We start from the raw sequence: 27,726 nt of genomic DNA, 5'->3' as shown, positions 1-27,726 counted from the left end.
CTAGCGCGAACTGGCAGGGTTCCACTGCCCAGACCATGCCCTCAAGGCTCCTGCTGGCATACCAAACGCTCATCACAGCATTGAATTTCACGGGATTCTCCCTGTGCCCTCCTCCAGGTGAACCATCAGAGCTCCCACGGCCCTTCTGCCCCCTCACCGACGTTCCAGAAACAAAGTCCTGCTTCTCCCCACAAAGGTGGGTCTGCCATTTCCCATGGAGAAGCAGTGGGGCCTAGTGGACAGAGCATGGGCCTGGGAGTCAAAAGGACCTGGTTTCTAAACCCGGCTCTCCCACTTGTCTGCTGCGTGACCTTGAGCAAGTCACTTCACTTCTCTGTTCCTCAGTTATCTTATCTGTAAAATGGGGATTGAGACTGTGAGCCCCATGTGGGGCAGGAACTGTGTCCAACCTAGCTATGTTGTATCTACCTCAGCACTTAGTGCAGTGTCTGGCATATAGTAAGCATATAACAAAAACAATTAAAAAAAAAGAAGGGAGGGTTAAGATGAGTTAGGATTCAAATGGACAATCAACTGTCCCTTTACCACCTACATGGATGAATAAAGCCATAAAACCTTCATAGAAGGACAACAGCCTTTCTGCGCCCTCCCCAACCTTCCAAATGCACAGGGCCATTTCTCCCCATGAAGGTGGCCCTTCCGTTTCCAGTGGAGAAGCAGTGTGGTTTAGTGGATAGAGCACAGGCCTGGGAGTCAGAAGGAGCTGGCTTCTAAATCTGGCTGTGCCACATGGCTGCGGTGTGACCTTGGACAAGTCACTTCACTTCCTCTGTGCCTTAGTTACCTCACCTGTAAAATGGGGATTAGGACTGCGAGCCCCACGTGGGACAAGGACTGGGTCCAACCTGATTAACTTGTATCTAACCCAGAGTTTAGAACAGTGCTTGGCACATAATAAGCACTTAACAAGTACCATTATTATTATTATCATTAACAGAATCATTAAAGTCATTGAGAACAGCTCAGCTTTCAAGTGAAGCAGTTATACGGGATCATCAACTGATAAAAAGAGGTGGTTCATTCAAATCCTATAAATTATGTATTTAGTTTATATTTGAAATGGCTCAGAATTACTGTGATTCAACTTCAGAATGTTCAAGTAATTTTCCATTAATAATGTAATGTTCTCTGAACTAGAAATCCATGAGGCACGGTGGCCTAGCAGATTGGACTGTAAAGTCAGGCAATGAGTTTTCATTTCAGCTTTGCCACTGGCAAAACGCACGGCGCTTAGCAAATCACTCTGTCTCTCAGTTGCTTCTTTGGTTCGGAAAAGCTTTCAAACATTCTGTTCATAAAACAATTTCAATACTTGTTCCAACATAATCCTAGGCACACCCACTTCTATAATGCCGGGGGTGCATTTTGGCAGAACCTTGCCTTAATGAAAATTCATCATATCGTTTTCACCCATGCCTAACACAATGCACATGAGCGCAGTCGTTTCTTCCAAAAGGACAGCTCGCTCTACCCATATAGGCTTGTGTTGTTGGAAGCACATTCTCTAATCCATCCTCTAGCGACATGCTCGCCAAAATGCGTGCTGAAAACATGTGATCTGGCACAACTGGGTGCATATACAGTTGTCCATAATAATAGAAACAGATGCTACTGATAGTGAAATTCATTTGAGTGTGTGTGTGTGTGTGTGTGTGTGTGTGTGACTGTAAAGACCAATGCAAGCAACCACAGTCCTAGCCACATTGTGTGCACAAAAAAGCCTATCCCAAGTGTTGCTAGGTTTGATGTTTGTACCATTTTTCTACTTCCTTGCCTACCACCGCATCATTGGTCAGTGTTCTGCCTAGGGTACAGAATACAATAATAATGATAATAATAATAACAGTATCATTAAGTGCTTAATACGTGCAACCCACTGTACTAAGCATCAGGGTTGATACAAGACAAGCAGGTTGGACACAATCCCCATTCTATATGGGGCTCCTATCTATCAATCAATCATATTTACTGAGCACTTAATGTGTGCAGGACACGTACTACACACTTATGAGAGTACAATGTAACAGAGTTAAGAATAATAATAATAATACGTTGGTATTTGTTAAGCGCTGACTACGTGCCAAGCACTGTTATAAGCGCTGGGGAGGATACAAGGTAATCAGGTTGTTCCACGTGGGGCTCACAGTCTTCACCCCCATTTTACAGCTGAGGTAACTGAGGCACAGAAAAGTTAAGTGACTTGCCCCTGGTCAAACAGCAGACAAGTGGCAGAGCCGGGATTAGAACCCATAACCTCTGACTCCCAAGCCCATGCTCTTTCCATTAAGCCACGCTGCTTCTCAGACTTGTTCCCTGCCCACAATAAGTTTATAGTCTAAAGGATGAACTGCACACATTCCAACGTCCACCTCCCTCCCTTAGCCCTTGGAAAGGTAGTTGCTCTGAACTGCTGGAACAAGTTGAGTAATATGGAGTGCTGGGTGAAACAATCTCTATCTCTAATCTTCTCTGAAGAGTTCCAGTCAGCAACTAACTGGAAGACACATTTTCATATACATACAGAAGCGCTGCTCTAAATGAAAGATGAATTTCCGGCCTCTATAACAAAAAAGAAGCCAAGCATCTTGGGTCAAAGGGGCAATATCCTGCTTGTCAAATAGAGGCGATTTATACATCTCAGGCAAGAGAAATGAAAATGAGCATTTCACATGATGAGCTCAAACTAAAGGACAATAACATAAATGTGGCTGGGAAGTTTCTATGCCGGAGGCTATTTAACTTGTTGAAAGAAAATTTCCTGTCTCTAGCTCAATCAACTTCAATCCTGGAGGACTGTCAATTCCTTGGGTATCAAGCCCTGCATGATACAGCCTGGCTTTGAGGAACATCTAGTAAATGATAGCGGGATTCGGAAACAACTTTTGTTAATAAAGCTGAAGAGTGGCCATCAAAACCAAGAAATAAAGAAGAAAAATGAAGGACATAGTTTGAAAGGGCATGACAGAACTGTTGGGAGGGGGGAAGGAAAAGCAAAAACTAGAGTGCATCAGCCAATGATGAGGGAGCTTTATATACATTAAAATAACACACTCTGAGGGAAAGGCCACAGACAACAACGGACCCTCCAAGAAGCAGCCACAATCAGTCATAAAAAAGACAGATGACAAATGTAGTCAGAATTGGACTGGTAGAGAATTGGACAGGGAAGAAAAATAGTCTTTTGCTTCGGCAGAGAGGGTCCTACACTCTTTAGTGTCTTCTGGCTGATAGAAGGCCCTCCCTGAGGGAGACTTATGAATAAACCCATCTAGCTGTTATAGGTCCAATTTCTTATGTGTGTGTGTACCCAGACACACACACACAGTAGATTTATAGACATACACCTACACCTGCTTAATAAAATTGATTCCTCATTTTTATAAAATGATTTTACTAGCTAAATGCAGATCTATGAGCTCTTGATATATAGGAATATCACCAACCCAACATCACTTCTGCTTTTTTTCCATCCTCTCCTATCATTCCTACAAGTGAGTCAGCATATCCTAAATATCAAAGCCATTACTCATAACCTGGAGCACCAAAACCCCAGAGGGTTGTGGATTACAGCCTTTTGTACAAAGCCAACCTTTCTGCTGTTCATAATTCATAAACAGCTCCTCCTTCCATGACCAGGTTACCTTCAGGCTCTAATGTCCCACAGCTTTCACTGGCAAATCCTTTCACACAATAATATCCCCTTCACCTATCACTATGCAAAAACCATCAATCTTTGGTTTCAAAGAAAAATCGCTAATGTCAGGATTACCACTTGGTGGCTCACCCTGCCCTCCCTAGAAACACAGTAAAGGGGTAAAATATTTCAACCCATCCTCGCTGTTTCTCTCTTGGGAAACGGGGTTCCAAATTCTGCTTGGATGCGACATTGTAAGCCGCTTCAGCAGGCCCAAAGCTCTTGGCCATGATGCCCTCAGTATTTCTTGGGTTGCACGTGCAGAATTTCTAAATGCCCCAAAGAAAACTTCATTCTTCCAGGACGGCCCACACTTTCATAGACATAGAAGGCAACACCCTTGAATTAAAAAGATTTCATGGGCTAGGGATTTATAACACACGTTACTTGGCTTTGATAGTTCACCTCAAAGGAACCTCAAAGCTTGACCTTACAAAGGAGTATTGGCTCATGTTGGAAGGAGGTCTAGGCTACAACAAGCATGCAATTGAAAAATAACTGCAAATGGAATGCTAAAATTTTCCTCAATAGTTGCCTCACCTGCAGATTAGAGTGAAGGATGTTAGCCCTTTATATGTAAGTTCGATTCATTTAATATACGGTCCCTGCGAAAAAAGTGCCTATTTTTGTATTCAGTGCACATTTTATTGCTCGAATATTACATGCATACTAAGTTAAACCAGTCAAATAAATCTCATAATATCATTTCCTAAATGACATACTGAAATAAAGGCAAACAAAAATGAATTTCATTTGCATGGTATTATTTGTTGAAAATTTATGTAATTTTCACTTTTGTTTTACATCCTCTTAAAGACAAAACTGAAACAAATTCCCATTTTTGCTATTCAATTATAATATCGGTCTGGATATTTGATTAATTACCAAAATAATTATTGCATTCTTTATGTAATAAAGGCTGAGAAGTGTTATTACTATAGAGTCAATGTTAACGAAGATAGGATGCTGCTCGTTAGAATCAATAAATCATATTCATTGAAAGCTAGTATATAAGGAAGTTATAATCTCCTCATTTTAAGAGCACATGGTTTTAGAAGAATCAGAAGATCAAATTCTAATTTCATTTTTGCTTTTGGATTTGTATGTACGGGTGGGTTATAATTTATATTCAATAATATGCAAGTATAAATATCTACACCTATTAATCAATCTTTTTTATTGAGCACTTACTCTGTGCAGAGTACCGTACTAAACACTTGGGTGAGTACAATATAACAGAGTTGACAGACACGTTCCCTGCCCACAGCGAACTAAGAGTCTAGAAGGATATATATTTATACCTATATATTCTTACAACACATATATTGTGATCTGTCTCACCTTTGGCATTTGATTATTGGAAACCTGAGGATGGTGGTAAACTGAACAATATTCAGAACAAATCCTTCCAAATCATTCAAGTTAAGTGGGTGTTACTCATATACACTGACATGATTCACTGATCTGAAGAAAATACTATGGGCACCCTGGAAACCTCTTTCTTGTCTTGGCTTCACTTCCATTATCTCTACTGAAATCGGCCCCTCCCCTTTGGTCTTTAGTCCCCAGCCTGTCTGGCATGCAGCCAAGCCTTCCCAGCTAAAAGGATCAAAACCATTCAGGTAGGGTATTACAGTTATCCTTTGGGAGCAGGAAGGATCGAGGGGAGATACAAGTAAGAGCAGCAAAGAAGGTCAGCCATCTCAACTGTGTGACCTTAGGCAAGTCATTTCATTTTTTCTGTGCCTCAGTTCCCTCATCAGCAAAATGGGGGAGTCAATACCTGATCTCCTTCCCTCTTAGAATGTGAGCCCTATGTGGGACCTGATTATCTTGTAATTACCCCAGAGCTCAGTATATAGTAAACACTAAACAATCATTATTATTAATATTATTATTGTCATTACTACAATGGGTAAGGATCTTTCCCAACAGCACCCCGCACCATTTTACATCACTACTCCAAGGGATCACAGGAGTTTCAGTATTTAATCAAAACTGATTCCAGGATGTTGTTTAACTAATAGTCATAAAATTGCTGGATATCGTCTCAAATAAGAAGCAAATGTTCATTCTACCACTCGTTCTCAGCAGATTTATACAACAGCAGTAATGTACTACAATTGAGCTACAATCAATCAGACTGCACAGCGAACAATTTATCTTGTAGGACTGCAAAAATTCATGAGTGTTTATCTCTCTTTCATATAGTGGTGGTTCTCAGACCATCATTTATAAAAGTCCCCACACCTAAAATAAAAATCAATATCGAATCACTAGCAGATGGCAAATATTCTAGAACAGTTTTTTGGGTTGCACCAGACCTCTATTCTTTCTGAAAAGCGGCGGGTGGGGAGGGGGGAGAAAGAGAGGAAAATATCCTAGATATGGAAGCACCGTTGGACGTTGGAATTAAAGGACCTAAATTCTAATCCCTGCTCAGCCAATTGCCTACTCTGTGACCTCTTGCAAGTCACTCTGCCTCTGCTTCATCATCTGTAAAATGGGGATTAAGTATCTGTTTTCCCTCCCACTTAGCCTGGGACAGGGGTGGAGGCCAACCTGATCATCTTGTATCTACCCCAGTGCTTAGTAAAGTGCTTGGCACATAATCATTGCTTAATTTACTTAAGAAGAATAATAATATTAAGGCTTAAGGTCCTGCACAAAGGGGTTGATAGTACTGCTAGGGGTTTTCTCAGTGCCACTCACGCTCTCTCATCCCTGTCAGTCACACTCCTTCTGGGGCAGTGAATAATATCCAGGGAGTAAGCTGGCAGGGGTGCAGCTGACTGTGAAGTGCAGGGAGGCAAAGATTCTTATTGGGCAGGACCTAAGTGAGGGCAGCAGCGGGCTGATGCTGTACTGGAGCTCCGGAGCCCAGAAGCTGGTTGGTTTGGGCAGCTGCTGTGGCATTCGCTGCTCACATGAGCTAACCCTTTATCAGGATTTCTGTTGGGCCTGTCCACCTCAAGGAATGCCCTAGGTGTTTTCTTGGTCAGAAAATGGCTCCACGAGGTATTCTCTGATTTGGAGGTTCTGAAACTACAACCCAGGTCTCCTTCTTTCCAGAGCTATGCTCTTTCCACTGAAACAGGAGCAGGGCTTGTTTAGCGTGCATATAAACATGTCATGAATGCATAGTTAGCAAAATGATTTTAAAGCCTTAGGGACCTCACCAACATTTTCCTAAAAGGTGTGCCTATCATTAGATTACTACTATAATCTAAATAAATTGGAGTTTTACAAAGCAGTAAAAGAGAAGGCAAAACTCTGTAAAATACAATGCTCATACCCATATGCAGATGCCTAGAAAGAAGGACTGGTAGGTAGATTTGACCAGCTCTTGATCATTCAGGAATAAATTATGCCATTTTTCAATTTTCCAGGCCCCTAAATCCTCTCTCTTTAGGCCCTCCTATTGTCCATTTTTTGAACATTTTCATTAATGGGTGGCACAAAAGAGGAGGTGCAACCCAATTCAGTTTATCAGTTTATCTGTGCTTTATGTTAACTTAGAGAGATTGTATGTTCTTGAACTGAATCTAGGACAAGGTAAGACCAGTGGTTCAAAAATTGGAGGAAAGCAAAGAGGGAGAGAAGGAGCAAGAGTGAAGGGAGAAAATGGAAGAGGGAGAGAGGAAGAGGGAAGCTGGGGGAGAGGGAAGAGAGATATACAGAACAGAAATAAGCAGAGGCAGATAGAGAAGCAGCATGGCCAATCAATCAATCTTATTTACTGAGCACTCACTATGTGCAGAGCACTGTACTAAGCATTTGGGAGAGAAAACACAACAGAATTAGCAGATCTGTTCCCTGTCCATAACAAGTTTATAGTCTAGAACAGGAGACAGATGTTAATATGAAAGACAGTAAAGTGAAAGACAAACATTAATATGACAGTGAATAGAGCCTGGGCTTGGGAGTCACAAGGACCTGGGTTCTAATCCCAGCTCCACCACTTGTCTGCTGTGTGGCCTTGGGCAAGTCACTTCACTTCTCTGTGCCTCAGTTACCTCACCTGCAAAATGGGGATTAAGACTGTGAGCCCCATGTGGGACATGGATTGTGTCCAACCTGATTAGCTCAAATCTACCCCAGCGCTTAGTACAGTGGCTGGCACATAGAGAGCGCTTAACAAATACCATTTAAAAAAAAAGAGAGAAAGACAATGAGGAAAGTGGTCGAGACACACACACACCCACAGAAACACTCACACAATGTCTCTGGTGAGGAGCAGCTGGAAATGGGAGCAGCAGGTGAATGCAGAAAAAAAGATGATGCATTTTCTCTCTTCCCCTCCCCTTTCCAGACTGCTCCTTGGGGCCTCGGGGTTTCAGGCCTTGCTGTCATGGGAACAACCTACGGTGGCACCAGCCTTGGGGGAGGAGATGCATGTGGGAGAGTTAGTTATGGAGAGGCTGCCTGGCTGGACTTTCCTGCTGCTGCCATTACTAGCTGCACTGTTTGCAACTGTCCCTATAGCCCCATAGAGAAGTTGTGGGGAAACTGAATGGCTGCATTTCAAAAGGTGGGATGGGAAGCCAAAATTTGTTATCAGGTATTTGGTAAGCTGTTCCAAGTGCTGGGATAGACACAAGTTGATCCCTTTGGACATAGTCCCTGACCCACAAGGAGCTCACAGTCTAAGTAGAATGAAGAACACATACTAAATTCTCATTTTATGGATGAGGCTACTGAGGTCCAGAGAAGTTAGATGATTTGCCCAAGGTCACATAGCATGCAAGTGGTGAAGCTGGGATTAGAACCCAGATCTGCTGACTCCCAGGCCCATGTTCTTTCCACGAGGCAACACTGCTCCTCATGAGACGATTGATCACCTTACATTAGCAGCTCTGCTAAAAGGGTGGGTGGAAGTTTAAACTCATAGTATAATGGGGGGTTGGGGTTCAACAACTGTTGGCAGCTCTGGCTGCTCCCACTATTCCTCTTTACCTCAGAGAACTGAGTCCTAGCTGAACACACCCCAGTAGATAACTATTAACATATACATTCAGCCTAACAATCTACCGTTACCTGTCTCTATGCAGTGTTTGTTAACTGTAAACAGACACATGCACACACAATGGTCAGCTCTTGCTACCTGAAACCTACCTCTGACTGTGAGAGCACTCCCGAGATGATTTTTAGCTTTCAGGTTATCATGGCACTTCCCCCAAAGTCTGAATTACTCCTAGTTATTAGTTTACCCTTTCTGCAGGCCCTGTTACCATTCACTATATTTCACTCACCAAGAAAGTCAGGCACATCTAATCAGCTCCTGAAAGTCTTTGAAACTACTGAGAAAACGTTATTCCGTGAAAGGAAATAAAGTCTATGCTCACGGAAATAAAGTCTATGCTAGTCTAAAATCAAGTCGCTACTTGCTACAAGGAAAAGCTTTCATTTCAATAGCAATATGAAGGATAGTTTGTATAATCTCCATCTGCTTATATGCAGAGAGGAAACGCTAACCCATCCCACTGTAGCTTTTTTGAAAAGAGGTTCAGCCTAAAACAAAGCCATGCCATACTGAGTTTTCACAACAATTCTAAAGTACTATATTTTTGTAAATGATTTGCTTTTACTTAAATGAGCAAAAATCGATGACATATACACATTTATAAGTAGACACACATGCACAGGGGTCCTTTTCATGAGCAACATGTACACATACATGTAGGCATATATATATGGTATATAACAGGCAATTTAACCTGGCTTGTCTTGTCTTATGCTGTTGGGTTGTCTCCGACGCATAGCAACACCATGGACACAACTCTCCCAGAACAACCCACCTCCACCTGCAATCGCTCTGGTGATATATCCACAGAGTTTTCTTGGTAAAAATATGGAAGTGGTTTACCATTGCCTTCTTCGGCACAGTAAACTTGAGTCTCCGCCCTCAAGTCTCTCCCATGCTGTTGCTGCCCAGCACAGGGGAATTTTGACTTGTAGCAGATGGCCTTCCACTCGCTAGCCACTGCCCAAGCTAGGAATGGAATGGGTATGCCTCTGCTTGACTCTCCCCCCAATAGTCACGACTGGTAGAGTACTGGAAACTCTCCAGGTGTGATCCTGACAGGGGCCTCAACCCGGCACAGTGTAAATTATTAGCCTGTATTTTAACCCTTTGACACTCCAAATTTTAATACAGTGGAACGGTCTGTAGTGTGCACAAACAGATCCAAAAAGCAGAGTCCACTGTACTCCATACACAAATCCATCTCCAATATTTTGAGTCCTCCGTCGGCTAGAACCTGACTGCCCTAACCATTCTACTGCCCTGCCCCAGAAGCAATACCTACCATAGACTTGGGTTTGCTGATTGCCACCAGACTAGTGAGGAAGTCTTCATCGTACAGTTGGCTAAATACATGGGCATCGTACGCCACCATTATGGAGACTTCTTCCATCATCTTGCCACCTGGTTTTCTGAGAGCGGCAGCACCAGCCCCAGATTAGGTTCGCTTAGGCAGGGGGATCTTTAGGTCGGCTCAGTCAGTGCCCAGGCACACACCAAACCTGATGAAGTCTGTGCAGACTGTCACAGATCCTGAAAAAAGCAAACTTTATCCAAATCTTGGTGTGCTGCTCACCCCTAGTGGGAAGGCCAGGGGAGGTCTCTCTTATCTCTGCAGGAAGCGTATACTATAAACATCTCTGGTATTCTCAATGCAGTCCTAGGAGACCTTAAATATTGACGATTTTCAACCTGAGAAAAAGTCTTCTCTGCTGAATTCTTTAAAAGTTGCTCACAAACTAAAATTTAATTGATTTCTTTAAAAATGAATTGTAGGGGAGAATTTCAAACCAAAGAAATTCCTTTGTTACAGTCCATCTTCTTAATCCAATACTTAGCCCCAGAGGATTCTTCTTCTTGGGGGAGCTGTCTTTTCTTAATGACTTCTTGCTTAGTCCGCAGATTCAGAGAAAAGGAGGGAATGACAACATATTTTAAAGTTGAAAGGAATTCTTCCTAAGATAACAATTTATCTTCGGAAATATGAAGCCACTTTTTTCTCTGAGCAGTTCTGGAAAACAAGGTGTGTTTTTTTTTTTAAAAAAGCAAAAATGAAAAAATAATAAGATAAAATAATCCTAAAAGCTCTAAACACTCCTCTTCCAAAAAAGCCTCTTCTCTACCTGAAGTTGACTTTCTGCCACCCAAAAGGAAAAAAGCAAATGCCTAAATTTAAAAAAAAGGGACAGTGCATCAAGAAAAGCACACAGTCCTTATCTTAAATGAACTGCTCCCAGTTAGAAAAACTGGCCCCCTGGGTTAGATCACAGAAAAACAAGACCAGTCCCAAAGCTCCCTGTCCAGGTTTAATTTTTGAAGTTGAGAGCTGCTTTTAATTAGAAAAATGATAAGACTTTCGAGGTCTGTTTATGTTGCAGTCCCAACTGGGGCAGACAAGGAAACCCTATAGATGTCCCCTGCTAATAAAAGTGGGGGGGAAAAGTTCAACAACTGGGAAATATGGTAATAAAATGATTTCTAAAGTAATAAATAAATGTAGCTTAACACAAAGGATGGAAAAATCTGAAGAAGGAAAAACAGGGAAAACACAATTGAAATCTGCTTTCGGGCAGCTCTAAGCCAGCTGACAAGGTCTGAGCTTTTAGAGTTAGAAACACAATCCAATTAGCATTCTCTCCTGTTCCTTTATGAAAAATCTGATTTGAGCAGGAAATGTAAATCAAATCAGCTGTGGCAAAGATGTTTGCCTAAATCAGGGGGATTGTGGGCCCCGAGAAAACATATGGAAATTTCCTGTTCAAATTACCAGTCCCGGGAACAATTTGTTGTACAACTCTCCCTTTCCAGAAAAGAAAAAAAAAACAGGATGAGACCAGCCACAACTCTCTTTTTTCCTGATTTTTGGATTTATCTTTAATGAAGATTAAACTGGTTATTGAAACGGGACCACATTCCATTTACATATGAATAGGAGGCCTGAGTAACAGCTGTAGAATTCAGGATTGAAAACCAACAATCCTTCCCCTTGAAAAACATGACTCCTTATTGCTAGGAAACAGAAGAGTTCAATAGGCTTATGGGAACAAAAAATGTAATACTTCAGGTGAAATCCCTGAGATTAATACTACTTCAAACAGTTTTTAACCCCTTGCTAGAGTAAAAAAAAATATATTTTCACTTTCAATTTTTCTGCACTGCAGCTTCGTGATTTAAGCTTTGTTTTTCTTGGCAGACCTTTTAATATATTCCTTCCTCAACTTTGAGTAGCAAAAAAAAAAAATAAAAATTAGTGATAATCAACAAGCAAGACATTTTTTAAGGAGTCCGGACTGCCCGTACCTGGTAGCCTCTTAAGATCTTCCTTATCTTTTCAGCAGGCTTTAAATGGCACTGAGAACTTCTTCATGCATTCGCTACCACCCGAAGGCTTCAGATTGATCTTGCGGCAACATGTGCTAGATAGGAAATCAACTTTTCCTGCATTCATATTTTTCCCAGCTGCTGCGACTGGGTGCTTGCGTACTATGGTGTCTAAATGAGGTGTTCTGACAAAGACACCTGTTGTAGAAGGTAAAGCAAATGACTTCCCACAATTCCCTACTCCCTGATGGCAGCCACCCTGTGGCAGCAAACAAGAATTAAAACTGCTATTGAAAAGTCACATATGCACAGAGGGAGAGAGCTCACGGCACAAAAACAAGCATTCTTCACCACTAATGAGAGCAACGGTGCAATTCTGCAGAAGGGGGAATGGAGGAGCCTCCATATCTAGAGGAGGTTGCTGACAAGTTGATATTTATTCACTTTTTAGTGCCCTTAAGATCATAAAAGCTAGGCACAAGAACAAAAATACTTCAAAAATACAACTACTCAAAAGCTACCAAGAGAGGTCTGCATTTTCCATTATTTCCCCAAAACCAATAATTTCAAATAATTACATTTTTTTAGAACACCACATAGACTCACTGGTAAGCAGTTATATAATCAGAGCTTCTGGTTTATAGCCTTAATAGAAAATGTACTAATTAGCCACAATTTCACTAGGAGTATCAACACTATCGTTCCACTGATGGCTCTGAGCGCCTCAAAGGACTCACAGAAAATGATTCAGGCAAAACTATGGCAGAGATTTTCAACTTCCTTTTTTCTATGACATTTCAGCCTAATAATGGTTCTCCCCTCCGGGGATTGGGAGGCAGGAGGGAGAAGGGAGAAAGAAAGACAGTTACAGGGGAGGTGGGGTGCCAAAACACTGCTTTGCGTGCCAACCTGGAGGCAGGAGAATCGTTGCATCACCCCTAGGCAGCCGCTGCTGGGCTCTGCAGGAGTTTGACCACGGGGCTACAAGAGACCCGAGAGTCTCCCTAAGGAAGTGGACCCCAGGCTCTGAGGGATGACATGATTTTCATTTATTCCTTTGAAACGGAACTTTTCCAATGGTAGACAGTTTTCATCACGTGCCAGCTATATGATGCAGCTGTAATGAATCGTCAAGAACACACTCAGAGTGGAAAACAAGAAATTCAGGCAAACCCTGTTATTTTAGTCCCTAAAATTATTTTCATTTGGAACATTGCCTTAAAATATTCCCCAAAATTCCTCAAAATAAGTTACCATTTGAGTAAGAGGGTAATGTCAGGTGATCTAGACTAAGGAAGTTTAGTCTAACTTAAATATGTTGCTTGAGGGTATCGTAATAAGGCCAGCCTTGTTCAACCCATTCTAGACTGCTAAGCTTGAAGATGTAATTGGGGATCTGAAAGGCGAAGAAAGGGTTTGATCCTCAACTCGGCCAATCCTCTGGACATCTTCGACAATCCTTGAGGCAGTCATCCTGTGGCTGCTAGTTCTTGGTTACTGTGTCTCTCTTTTTTCAGTCTGTCTCTTTTTCTGTCCTTGAGTAGCTTTCTCAATTTCTCCCCTTTCGATCTCTTTCTATCCTCTCTCTGTCTCCCCTAAGTCCACCTCTGACTTTGGCTAAGGTCTTGGGTCTTTGGCTATGCACCAATCAATCAATTAACTAATCAATCATTGAGGAGGAGGAGAACCAGGAGGAGGAGGAGAACCAGAATGAGGAGGAGGAGTGGTGAGCCTCACAGCACTGATGCCCTTATCCGTAATTTATTTAAATGTCTGTCTTCCGCTCTAGACTGGAAGCTCCTTGTGGGAAGGAAACGTGTCTACCAACTACGTTATATTGTGCTCTGCCAAGCCTTAGAACAGTGCTTTGCTCAGAGTAATACTCGATAAATATAACTGATTGATCAACTGGGAATGTCCCGCCTCCTCTTCATCCTATTCCTCCTCCCCCTCGCCCTTATTTCTGGTGGCAATTGCTGGCCTATTTGTGCAGGCCCTGGGAGTCCCCATCATGACTAGAATGACTTGTAGCCAGTTGTGCCATCAGAGTCCCCAGGGCTGACCAAGGAGGAGTCAGTTCAGCCAGGACTGCCCCACCCCTAACTGGAGCAAAAATGGGAGCAGCTCCCAGGCCTGTGCTTTATCCATTAGGCCATGGTGCTTCTCAACCTTTTAAATGGTTATTTCCTTTTTTCCCCACTACCGTGAAATAAGCTTTCACTGTCCAAACACAGAATGCCTGAAGGTTTTCTTGGTATTCCCCAAAAAGAAGCTTTAAGTGGGTGCGAGGTTCACAATTTGTTTATGGCCACATTCTTCAGAGTAAAAATAGTCATGAAATTTGTGATGGTAAGTAAACCTTCCACACACATAAAGATGTTATTCCGGCACTATGACATTCTCGCAATTCTCCCCTTAGTGTGGGAACAGACAAAAGGCCACGACTAAATTAGCGTTCAATGCCAGAAGAGGTTCTGAATTGCAACAAACTGGATTTCTTTCCTGTCTATGAGGCAGGATAAATATGCAGTGCAGAAAGAGCGGTAAGATAGTCTTCTTCTAAGAGATAATCTATTCCAGTTCCTGAGCCTCAAAATGATAACTAACATGGAGAATAGGGCTGAAAAGCTTGCAGGCTTTATTCAGAAGAAAGACTTTTAAATCACGAGTGTGACATCAAAACCTCCAAGTGGGAAATTTTACCGAGTAAGCAACTTTGGAAAACAATATGTGTTTGGAATTGGCCTGGAAGGCAGGGTCAATGCAAAGGTCAACAGATTTCTGGTCCCCCAAAGGGTGGGGTCTAAGGGGAGGAGGGGCAGAAAGGAAGGTGGGGAAAGATGACAGTGGGAGAGAGAAATGAAGAGAGAGAAAGATGGGGGAGAACAGAAGGGAGAGAGGATTAAAGAGGAGAGGGGGAATCTCACTGAACTGCTGTTCTGGGGTACTGAGGGCTCCTCTGCCAGCCTGCTACCTCCCCCACCATCCAGGTGGACACAGCACAGCTCAGGATGGGCCAGTTCCACTGCAGCCGTGGGCAAGTCACTTAACATCTTTGGGTTTCTGTTGCCTCATCTGAGAAATGGGGATAAGATACTTGCTTTCCCTATGTTTTAGAATCTGAGACACATGGACAACATAGTAAATGCTTATTAGAATTATTATATTTGGCTGTCTTTGGTTCAGTAACCAATTCCCTAATTATAAAATTATTTCTATAAGGAAATTTGTTCTGACATACATTTTAACTTAGGGTCCAATTTTCACAATTAATTGTATCATATGTACATCGACTGCCTGTGATTAATCCTATTTCTATATCAAAACTAATGTTTAAAATTCAAGTACTAAGATTTTGGCAATACATCAGGACGGCCTTCTCGAAATAAAGGGGTTTAAACATTGGAACGGGCTACTGAGGGATGATTTACAACCTCATCCACTAGAGTTATTAAAAAACAAGACAGGTAACTCCCTGACTTTGAGGATTTTGGTGTTTAGCTGCCTTAGGTCAAGAGATCGGTCTAGATGATTTCTTCCATGATTTCAAACTCATATCCCCATATTTCTTGTTGATTTTCCAAACTGTTGGTATATAGTGTTAAGCTTCTTGGAATTCTGTATTGTACTTAACTTCAACAGGTAAGTGGCCTAATGGCTATTCTTTTACCTCTCTATAATTTCATCCTGAAATTTAGCTCCTATTATTTCAGTGTGTCATTGTCTCAATGTGTACATATCTATAATTCTATTTATCTATTTTGAAGCTATTGATGCCTTTCTACTTGTTTTGTTGTCTGTCTCCCCCTTCTAGACTGTGAGCCCATTGTTGGGTATGGATTGTCTCTATCTGTGGCCAAATTGTACTTTCCAAGTGCTTAGTACAATCCGCTGCACACAGTAAGTGCTCAATAAATATGACTGAATGAATGAATGAAAGAAAAAGGGCTGTCATTAAGCAGTTAATTTGAGGACTCACATACACTAGATTCTTAAGGAAGAGATATTCTGAATTCTCCATTGACTACCTAGGGATTGTATTTGGGCTGTTTTGTCACTTTTCTAGGAGTTACATCCACCAGCAACTGTTATTTGTTAAATATTTCCTTAATAAGCTTTCATTTTTTTAGGAAAACCCCATGCTTCAGTTATTTCAGTTTATAAATACTTAGAATCTATGAACGGCATAAATAATCATCACCCAAGCAATATCCAAGAAGTTTAAACCAGCTGTAAAATTTGCCTGGAGCCACATAATAATGATAATATTATTAAGGGCTTACTATGTGCCAAGCACCGTTCTTAGAGCTGGGGTCGATATAAGGTAATCAGGTTGTCCCACATGGGGCCCATAGTCTTAATGGGTTTTACAGGTAATCAGGATGGACACAGCCCCTATCCCACACCGGTTTATAATCTTAATCCCCATTCTACAGATGAGGTAACTGGGGCACAGAGAAGTTAAGTGACTTGCCCTAAGTCACACAACTGACAAGTCGGGGAGCCTGAATTAGAACCCACGACCTCTGACCTCCAAGCCCATGTCACATAGTAAGTCCTTAACAAAGACTATTAAAAAAAAGAAAGAAAAGAAAAGGTGCAACCTTTTTGGCTTTCTAACCCCCAATGCACAGATATACAAGCCAACTTAAAAGGAAAGTCACCACAGACAGGGGAAATTAAAGCAAAATAACTTTTCCTCTATGTTTAGGAGGCCATTTGCTCAACACTGGCGGTATAGAACTAAAAAAAATGTAAAAATGAGAGCTCAAGGCAGGAGCTAGATATAGGCCCATTAGTTATTTTGGCGGTTGCTAAGCAACAAGCTCTCTGCTGCTGGGCTAAAGCAGCATGAAATTAGCAGCTTTTCAGAAAAAGACAAATTGAATGTAAAATTGAATGTAAAATGTTTGAATGGCATAAGGGGATTGGGGGGGGCATTAACTTGTTAATCAGATAATGTGGGCATCTTTAAAAGAGTGCTTTAGCAAGTGTACAGAGACTTTAATTGATGTGGCAAAGACTTTATTGCTCTGTACATGTACTGGTAAAATTCCAAAGCATGCCTGGCAAGTTCATAATTTCATCTTTATTTAAATGATGCCCATTTCCTTCACCTCACGTTCTAATTATTTATTAATTTCCTTGAACTGTTCAAATAATATCAGGATCCCCTCTTCTAGTCATAATAATAGTTTCTGTCCACTTGGTTACATATAAACCAAAATCTTGGTTTCTCTCATGATATACTTCCTCCACAGTACCTCAGTTTGAGGCTGCTGGGCATCCAATTTACATCCACCTGAGAACTCTATTTGTTGTGCCGGTGGAATAACAAAGCTTCAGTCTCATAGTTTTTTGTTACGCCCAGGACTATCCCACCAAGTGTCCTTTTTTGTGTTGCTTTGTTTTAATTCTCCATTCTCCTAACATTCTTCCACTAGCATTTTGGAATACCTCATTTATTTGTTCAGAGCCTCAGTCTTCCCTTAGGCTAATTAAGATGTTGCACGCCCAAGGAAGGGCAACCCAGAAAACTGTTTGGTTTTTTTGTAAAGGAAAAAAGGATTTGAAGGAAAAATTGTTGCGAAGTTTCCACCGCTAAGGGGGATGTGATAGGTAGGACGTGTGATATTATTTTCTGTTGTGCAAGATTCAACAGGCATGTCCCTTTTAGTACAACCCACCTTTCCTCGCTTTCAGGAGCTGGGTGTCTGTGTGCATACACCCTGGTCTCCAGGAATGCAAAGGGCAGGAATATGAGTGTTTTGAGCTACTAGAGCGGTTGCTAAGAACTTAGGAAGATAAGTACCTCTAAAATCCTCTTGGATCTAGATTGCTCTAGTTTCTGCAGAGCTCCTACACAAGGAGGGGGTGACAGTTCCCTCTTCTGTCTACTCTCAGCTTCTCTCACAGCAGCTGAGACTACCTCAGGGAACTGCTGGTTGAGGACAGATGACCTCCCTTTCCTTAGCAAGCTAATGAAAGGATCATGCAGGGAGACAGTAGAAAGGTTCAGTGATGATGCAGGAGATCCAAAGAAAGGAACTTACAAATGTGGTAATGAAACCTTCCACACTCTGGTGCCTAGTACAGGGCTCTGCACACAATAAGCACTCAATAAATATGATTGAATGAATGAATAAATACCATCGATTGATTGATTGATTCCAGAGTGGCTGCTGGGGCAAATGCTTGCTGTCAGGTACAGGTCCCTTTCCTTCTTGACCTATTAGGTAATTTTCCTGGCCATATTCAACATGACCTCTACTTTCCCACTTCCAGTCAGTAAGTCAATCAGTCAACCGTATTTATTTAGTGCTTACTGTAAAAATAATAATAATGGTGGTATTTGTTACGCGCTTACGCACCAGGCACTGTACTAAGCCCTTTCTACTTGACTGCCCAATGACACTGTTTCAAGAGCCTTTGTTCTGTGGGCAGTGAATTACTGTACCACTGACTTGCAAACATATGTGTGGGTGTGTACATGGGGCTATGTAGTGAGGCTCAACATTAGAAAAGAAAAATGGAAAAGGACAAGTTACACTCTAAAATGAGCAACAGGAAGTGAAAGGAAGAGAGGGGGAGAGTTGAAATGGGGAGGAAAAGTTGCTCAGAAGGAAAGGAAGTGAGATGGTTTGGTCAATAGAGAGCAGGTTTTAGGGTTGAAGAGGCCTGAAGAGTTAAAAAAAAGAGTTAATACCAGAAGGGGAGGCAGTGTGGCATAGTGGAAAGGGCTGTGGCCCTGTAAGGCTGAGGTCCTGGATTTGTCACCTGTCTACTTTGTGGCCTTGGACACATTACTTAATCGCCCCATGCCTCAGTTTCCCCAGCTGTAAGATGCTCGAAAACTCAGTCCTGGGCTCTCTGTTTCTCACTGTACACTTGTTCTCTTGGGGAGCTTATTAGCACTCATGGTTTCAGCTACCATCTCCAAGCAGATGACTCCCAAATCTACCGCACCGATCCAGTACTCAATCCTTCTTTCCAATCTTATGAACTAGAATCACTGCCTCTGAACACAGAGTTTCATGTGTTAGGTTCTTCAGCTAACAGTGTAAGCTGGCACATGAGATTTTGTGTGAAAAACAGCTCTCTTGCCAAGTGAGTATTAAAAAAATGAATCTATAAGTAATAAAACTCTCTAATGAACAAGCAAACATGACTTAATGAACAGTGAAAATTAATGAGATGAAAATGGCTCGGACCCAAGTAACTGAGCTAAAAGTGGATCAACTGCCTATTTTCTCTTGCCTGCTCTAAACTGTCTCAGTGCATTTGTGCGCATCCAAGACTCTGAGACACTGTCCCAGAACCTGACTGACTTTTCTGTCTGCCTCAGCTCCAATACCACTGTTCCTCTAACACCAGGACTGCTTTAATATGGCATCTACCTCCAGTCCCCGTACGAATGACTTCAGTTGCTCAAACATATATGCATGCATTCTGAACTACTCAACTGAATTCCTGCCCCAACCCCAGCCAAAATGGCTCCTAGCATTCCTATCCCTCTAGGCCACCCGATCCAGCATGGCTTAGTGGAAAGAGCACGGGCTTGGAAGTCAGAGGTTGTGGGTTCTAATCCCGGACCCGCCATGTGTCAGCTGTGTGACTTTGGGCAAGTCACTTCACTTCTCTGTGACTCAGTTCCCTCATCTGTAAAATGGGGATGAAGACTGTGAGCCCCACTTGGGACAACCTGATTACCTCGTATCTACCCCAGCGCTTAAAATGGTGTTTGGCACATAGTAAGTGCTTAACAAATACCAACATTATTATTATAAGCGCTTAGTACAGTGCTCTGCACACACTAAGCGCTCAATAATTACGATTGAATGAATGAATGAATCCCTGCCCCCAAGTCCCACTATCTGCTCCTGCCTCCCCTGGAGTTCCTAAGATTACACCTTTATTGCCCTGCTAATAAAATTCTTTTCAGCACCTACCAAATTCACACTTCCCAGACTGCTGGCTTACTTTTGGACCATACTAGCTCCCAGCCAGTGGTTTTCCCAGACAGGGACAACTCAAGAGAGCTGTGTTTACTTTTCCAAGTAATAAGTACTAAGCACTTGCATACAGTAAATGCTCAATAAATACCACACTGATTGGTTGATTGGAAAACACCAATAGTGTGGGCTCTGGGGAGGGAAAATCAGTGACTGAAGAGTCCTAGGGAGAAAGAGATGGGGCATGAATAATAAAAATCATAATGATGTTATTTGTTAAGCACTTACTACGGGTCCAACACTGTTCTAAGCGCTGGGGTAGGTACAAACGAATCAGGTGGACAAAGCCCATGTCCCTCATGGGGCTCACAGTCCAAATTCCCATTTTACAGATGAGGTAACTGAGGCCCAGAGAAGTGAAATGACTTGCCCAAGGTCAAAGCAGATAAGTGGAGGAGCAGGGATTAGAACCCATGTCCTCTGACTCCCAATCCACTAGGCCACGCTGCTTCTCAAGAAAGTTAGGCAGTTTGGAGTGGGAACAAAAATCAATGGGTGCTCAAGACAGTTTGGGAACCTGGGGTCTTGGAGTTCAGGGGGGCAATGTGGAGGGAGTCAGAAAGCATTAGGGACAGATTGTGGGGGTTCAGTGTAGAAGAAAATGATGGTCAGAGTTCTAGTTCAATACTTGCCAGTGTCCCAGAGATTGGAAGGGGTGTAAATACATTCTGGCAGTTATGGCATGAGAAAATCTGTTTGACAGATATTACAAAGATAATTTGAAATCAGTAATAATCAAGAGGAGAGGGAGCAGTTTGGGAATATAGAGGAGAGGAAATTACTGCCTGGTCAAAGGTGGGGGGAATTTTGGACAGGGGTTTGGGGGCAAAACTAAATACATTTAAGTATTGCAATAAATGAGGCCACTAAGGGGGCTAGGCAATTTAGGAAGATATTAATGAATTTTAAAATTCTGCTTAAGAGAAGCCTGTCTTAAGAGCTACAGTCTTCTAAATGAGAAGAAGCAGAATCACTGTTGCTACTCAGTATTAGATTTCTCCCATTAATCCCTTTCATTCAAGTAGGAAGTATATGTTTATATGCCTAGTAAGTAACTATTTACAGTAAACCACAAGGTTTCCAGACTTCCAAATGGATTCCCAGATCGGTCCTCCCTGGTATAGTTATACACTTACATGCTTTAATTACAGAATGGAGTACTCCCTCTCTCCCCCTTTCTTTCCTCACCCCATACATACACAGGCATGTGAGCGTGCCTGGCGGGCGCGCACACACACACTCTCCACACACACACACTCTCCACACACACTCTCTCTCTCTCTCTCTCTTTCTACATTCAGCTGAGGCTTAGCAATTTGAATGGTCAGCCAGATGGCTTAGAAAGTCCCTATTCTTAGAACTGACTCTTGGAGTTTTAAAGCTGCATACTGAATACTGATGTTCTCACAACACTCCTTGGAATCCAGAATATCAGAGAGAAAACCAAGGGAATTTCCCCACTTGCCCCCAGCATTGTGTCCACGAATGAGCAACCTCCACATTTCAATGCCCCAGAGACCTTGAACCCCAAACAACAATAGGCTTTTTAAAAAATCTCTAAAGCAGCAATTCTCCAACAATTCTCCCCAAGGACCACTTTGGCATAGATAAAGTTCCCCAATGTCTCTAGAGAGGATGCTCCTCTGCTCTGGAAGACTTTGACTGCCCAGAGGGAAGAGGAAGCTGTTGGCCCTTCACCTCTCAGGGTGAACTAATAAAGATATCTGAACAGTCTACTTATTAAATAGAGCTTTGGACTCTGCGTTGCTGCCGCACCGTTTCAGTACTGTGTCCTAAAAAACTGCAATCTGTGAGGTAGACACGATGATGACATTCTGAAAGAACAAACCTCTAATTTCTCTTACATCTGAAAGCAAATCATTTACTCAAAACAATTCTTTTTGATCAACTTACTGTAGTTGGAAGCTTTTTAACATTAAAAGTTCAGAGCAGATTTGTCCACATGAACAATGGTGTACAGCAGGGTAAATCTGCTAAAAGATGCCTCGAACAGCCAAAACACCAGATACAACCAGAGGATCTTTTGCTTTGTGGAGGATAAAACAGTGCAATTTGTGGGAACAATCTACTTGAGGGTACCATTGTCTGACTGACAGAAAAATGGTCTTTTTGATGAATGGTCTTTCAGTACAGATCTAGGATCACTTTATAGTCTAAAAACCAAGCTAGGAAGCTGTCTCTTAGAGGTTTCAGTGAACTAATATTGCAGAGCACCTTTCTTCTGAGGAGCTTTAGGGCCGGCCTACAGGCCCACTGAAATCAGGTGCCCAAGGCCCACCCAGCACTGGGACAGAGCAGTACCCTTTTCCACAAGGGGGGATTGGTGCTAATCCAGTAACCCAGGTTGAGATGACTCGGTGCCTCCACACAGGTGAATACAAAACCATCCAGAAAAGATGGTGTCTGTTCTTTTCTTAAGAGTACAAGAGTCATAATGGGCATGATACTAGATTAACTGACTGACCAGAGTAGAGATTAGCAGAAGGATTGTTTCCTGATTCTCCCACGTTACTCTCTTTTTATACAGCGCAACATCATGTTTCTTTTTAAAATGACTGCATGGCATTGCTGACTCATATTAAGTTTGTAGGTAACTGAATCCTAAGTCTTTTTCTGCTGTAATTATGAAAAGGCTACTTTACCCCAACCCTGATTATGTTTGCTTTTCACCCTTAAGTGGATTCCCTGGTGCCTAGACTATTGAATTTCATTCTATTTTTACAGGAACATTTTTCCAATTACCCAAGTCACTGAACTTTCTCCCTTCTTTCCAAAGTGTTGGTGATCTACCCAACATAGAATCAACTGCAAAATGGCTGAAAAGGTTCTCATTTTCTTCATCTGAAGTTGTCAATAAAGATATTGGTGGAAACTGGTTCTAGGATGGATCTCTGTTGGATAACTGTCATACTGAATTAATTACTGATGACTGACCTTGTAATCAATCAGTGGGAATTTTTTAAACCTGAAACACCGAGTGGTTAAAGGACTTGTCCAAGGTCACACAGCAGGTTAAGTGACAGAGCCAGGATTAGCCATTCTTTTTTTTTCTCTTTTTAATAGTATCTGTTAAGCGCTTACTATGTGCTAGACCCTGTACTAAGTCCTGGGCAGATTCAAGCAATTCGGATTGGACTGAGTTCCTGTTCTACATGGGGCTCACAGTCTAAATCTCCATTCTGTAGATGAGGTAACAGAGGCACAGAGAAGTAAAGTGACTTACCCAAGGTCACACGGCAGACAGGTGGCAGAGCCAGGATTAGAACCCTGGTCCTTCTGACTCTCAGATCCGTGCTTTATCCACTAGGCCACACTGGTTCTCTACAGTCTTTCCTTATGGATGATAAGCCAGAAGGGCAGAGTTGGAAGTCTAGCTAGATTCCCTCTATTGATTCTCTCTTGTTTATATCCTTCGAACCAGGGATAACCCACAGTTAGGTCTAGCACAGGCAGTGTTGCGGGGAGAGGTGGAGCACGAGACCGGGGAGAGAGGGGAAGGGAGGGATGAGGGGAAGCAAGACATGTGACTATTTGTCAGTGCATTTTCCTCAAATCTGTCCTCTTCATCACTTAATCTTCTTAAAGATTCTGACTTTAAGGGGTGGAGAAAGTATCTTAGGAAAAATGGACAAGGAAAGCTACTAATGAATACAAGAGAATGATTTACTTCAATAATGCTGGAGTCAGAATTCCTAATAGGCAGAAATTTTAGCTTTCAAATCCAGAGGTGGAATCTATAAATATACTGCTCACTTCCTGGATGCTTAGAGCATTAAGGCTCTAATCTACTTCCTGAGCAGAAACTTGCTAATGGAAAAATATTTATAATAGTAATCATGCAGGGAGATGGTCTTTTGGCATCTCTTCACCCCAAACCCATGCATGCATTGATATATTTCACTTCAACAGTTTGTATGGTTTCTAAAGGACTAGATTATTTTTTTCAGAGCAGAGACTTGGGCTTTTATGGAAAAAAATAAAAGGGACATTTTTAATCGTTTATATATATGGGAACCTGTATTTGCTACTCTTCTGCTTATGACTAGAACTACACTTTGGCAAACACGGATTGTGAGCCAGTGAAGCATGTGCTACTTATAACTTTGCTTAGAGAGTTATTCAAAAAGTCTTCTGAAATTAAAATAATATGGGCAGACTAAAGCCACTTTGTGGACTATCTCAGCATATAATATTTTCAGTGTCCATAATGCTATTATGAAAGGATACCATCAATGGAATGGGAGCCATAGCATGAGTATGCAGTGTAATGTACCAGGAGATGACATCAGCATTCCAAATGCAAGCACTGAGATGCCTCCTCTCATTTACCGCTACTATCATTCACAAGGACATCCATGATAATAAACTCATTAGATTATGAGCTCTTTTGAGGATGGAGACAGTGATTTCTTTTTTACCTCTTTTGTTCTCTCCCAAATGTTTAATACGGTGCATAGCACAGATTAAGAGTTTAATACATACTTTCTCTCTCTTGTTCTCTCCCAAATGCTTAGTACAGTGCATAGCCAGGATTGAGAGTTTAATAAATACTATCAATTGATAACTACCCCCTAGATAATATTCAAATAGGAGTGCTCTTTTGCAATGCACTCTCTCAAGTGCTTAGTAAAGTGCTCTGCATACAGTAAGGGCTTAATAAGTACCATTGATTGATAGAAGCATGAACTAGTACTAGATCATGGATAAAAAAATAAAAAAAAGACTCTCTCTTACTCAGGACACTGATCAACAGGGGTCAAGAATCAAATTTCTCCCAAAGAAAAACTTGAACTATTGATGCTTGGTGGAAGGTTTTCACTTTCACTTTCTTCACTCCTAGATCTTTAGGGTTCCTTGCAAATCCTGTGGCAGGTTTCTGCTAGTTACTTAGAGTAACACTAAAGTTTACAGCACTGAGTGTGCAGTTGAATGTTTCAGGGGTCTATCAAGTATTATACAGTAAGAAATATGTCACCTGCAACTTAGGCTTATCTGTCTTCTTTTTTTCAGCCTGCACAACTGAGAGTCTGGTTCATCGAGGCTTGTATAATTAAGACTCTACCGCCCCCAAATCCTTTAAATGGTGCCAACCCATCTCCTTCGATTGCCAACTATGCACTTGTGTACTCACCATCACTCACAGTACTTCCTTACAAATATACCATATCTTATTCCTTAAGCCCTAATGCATAAATATCCCCATATCCTTCTACTCCCCCTCTAGATTGTAAACTCTTTTTGTGTGGTTTGAATATATTTTCATTTAGCTCAGGTATAGGGTTTGATTTTGGAGGAAAATGAGCCTGATTCCTTACTGTTCAAAGTACAGATCAACTCCAAACACCTGATGGGCCCATCTAGGCCAGGCTCATGTAGAAATTTTTATATATGGCAATATGGCACAGAGTCAGATTTCATCCATGGTAACTCGTTTAATTTATCCTGGCAACAAAACAAGAATCTATCAGTTCATATCCTTAAAATAATCATTTGAGTTTTCCAAAATATTACCTAACATGTGAATTAAGTGAAATATAAAAATAGAATGATGAATTATTAATTACTTTCTTCAGATAGCATATCACATTTAAAACTACAAGAAGACAAGACACACAACACAACGCTGAATAAAAATAAACTTGCATTCTGGCATTGGTCCTCAAAAACAGCAATAACAAATAAGAGGGCATTTACACAGCAAGATTCTTCCATTAGGAGTTATACTCTCATAAGTAATTTTAGCATTTTGGAAAATTTAGAAGTGTTCTTTAAGCAGGATTTTCACAGCCAAGTGATAAAGGAAAAAAGAATGGTCACTAATTGTTAAAGGAAGCTGTGAAGCCTGGCTAGTGTAGAGTTGACTGCACTGGTTCGGTGCAGACCACTGGCCTAGGGTGACAGACTCATATTCTCTGGCTCCGTGAGGCCCTGGGAGTTCACTTCCTCTAGTGCTGGAGGAGGAGTTCCTTTCCTCCAGGGTCTACCCTGGCTTGTGGATCTAGAATGCTCATGGTTATATGGGGATGGGGGCCACCAGGAAAGCCTCTTCTCTCAGCCCCCACCTACTGGGATTCTCTGGGACTTGGGGAAACCCAGCGCCCACACGGTCCAGAAGAAGAAACCCTGCTCCAGATTGAGGAGACTGTCAGTCCAGTGCTCTGCATACAGATGCAATCAGGTCAGCTATCCATCTGTATAAAGAGTGGGGTCAACATTATTTTTTAAATGGCATTTGTTAAGTGCTTACTCTGTGCTAGGCACTGTATTAAGCCTTGGGGTAGATACAAGGATTTGTTGAGCACTGGTGTAGAAAGCAGGGTCTTGGGCAGTAGGGTGGCATTCACCAGAAATAAAAGATCCAGACCCAAGCCTCAAGGACCTTACAATTCCAGCTGTATTATCATCATTTTTTTTTAACCTCTTTTCAGCTAGATACTGATTTTAGCTTTAAAGAGCACAACCGTCTGGTAGAGTTAGTTTCACAGACCATCATACTTCCCATTTATCCTGTTGGGGTCTGCAGTAGAGGGTGTCAGGTTTATTTAGAATCATTTTTGTTAAATTACCAGCTTTAGTGAGCTTCAGAAAATATTCCATGGCACTTAATCTCCCAGAGTTATGAGAAAACCTCTTTCCTTTGTTCCGTAATCTGCCTTTTTTCATTATTAGTAAATCATCTTGATATAGTTAAAGGCCACATATATAAACCCTGTCCCTCATAATCTGACGATGTGCCTGCACTGACTGCTCTAGATGTATATATAATTATCCTCTGTATCTACAGCTGACATCGCTGATGGTGAATCACTATCCTTGGATGTGGTCATGGCTGAAAAGACTACAAGTGACCGACAAATCCTTCCATGCTCTACTTTGGCTTGTGGCTGGAGCTCCTCTTGCAACGTCTGATGTGGTTTTTGATTCTGCCTCATGATTCACTGCCTGTCCAAAGCCGAGGCTTCGGGTGGCTCTGTGTGACCCTGCAGTTTTCAGATTGTTTACCAAGTGACAGTACTGTGTGGGCCTGTGGCTCTCAAATGTGACCATCTGATTGTTTTGGTACTCACTACCCAACAAAGAAAAAAATCCAGCAGTAAAAATTTTAATTGCATTTGCCAAGTTTTTACTAAAGTTCTTCCTTGAGGCGCCTCCATCTTACCATTTATCATTATCAGCCACATTTTTAAATGGTGTTGCCACAATGGCAGCTGTAAAATAGCTCCATCCACTAAATACGGTTTGGGAATCACTGATACAGGTAGTAAGTCCTTATTTAACAGGCTCATCTATCAGACTTCTTATTTCACATGAGCGCTTGATTACTCTGATTTACAACTCACTGAGGGATTGTTTTTCTTGCAGGCAATAAAAATGCACACAGTGATCCCAACCATTAAAAATTAGGATTGTATTCACAGAAAAAAACTGGTGTGCTGTGCATGCTATCATAACCTCAGAAATAATTTTATCACACGTTATAAAGCTATGCACTCTGACCTTCATTATTTGTTATGGGTACTCCATGCCTTATGCCAAGTAGTCAGAGTTTGTCCCACCATGGCCTCATCTCCAATTATGAATTTTCTCTGCAACACATTCCCTATGCTTATGTTATATTCTACCTCCAAATCATG

The 27,726-nt window shown here is 41.7% G+C and overlaps 1 protein-coding gene and 1 non-coding gene across 8 annotated transcripts in view; both read right to left on the bottom strand.

Moving 5' to 3' along the window:
* The window catches only part of RABGAP1L (RAB GTPase activating protein 1 like), a 409,469-nt gene that overhangs the window by 46,774 nt on the left and 334,969 nt on the right, over nt 1-27,726 (bottom strand). Inside the window, exon 1 of one of the 7 annotated variants that reach the window (XM_016227692.3) lies at nt 10,024-10,539. The exons of 5 other annotated variants lie outside the window; for them this stretch is intronic. In XM_016227692.3, coding sequence (XP_016083178.1) covers nt 10,024-10,134 — 111 coding nt within the window. In that variant the 5' untranslated portion in view covers nt 10,135-10,539. Of the gene's footprint in view, nt 1-10,023; nt 10,540-27,726 lie in introns of those variants that run through there. One more of the 7 variants, XM_016227691.3, reaches the window with a different exon arrangement.
* Nucleotides 9,666-9,805, bottom strand: LOC114817616. Its single transcript, XR_003765478.1, has one exon. It is a non-coding gene; the product is annotated as a small nucleolar RNA SNORA7 (small nucleolar RNA).

This window comes from Ornithorhynchus anatinus, chromosome 16 (genome assembly GCF_004115215.2).
Source record: "Ornithorhynchus anatinus isolate Pmale09 chromosome 16, mOrnAna1.pri.v4, whole genome shotgun sequence".
Classification (NCBI taxonomy): domain Eukaryota; kingdom Metazoa; phylum Chordata; class Mammalia; order Monotremata; family Ornithorhynchidae; genus Ornithorhynchus; species Ornithorhynchus anatinus.
Note: the sequence above shows the minus strand (reverse complement) of the source record. Positions and strands in the feature narration are given on the sequence as shown.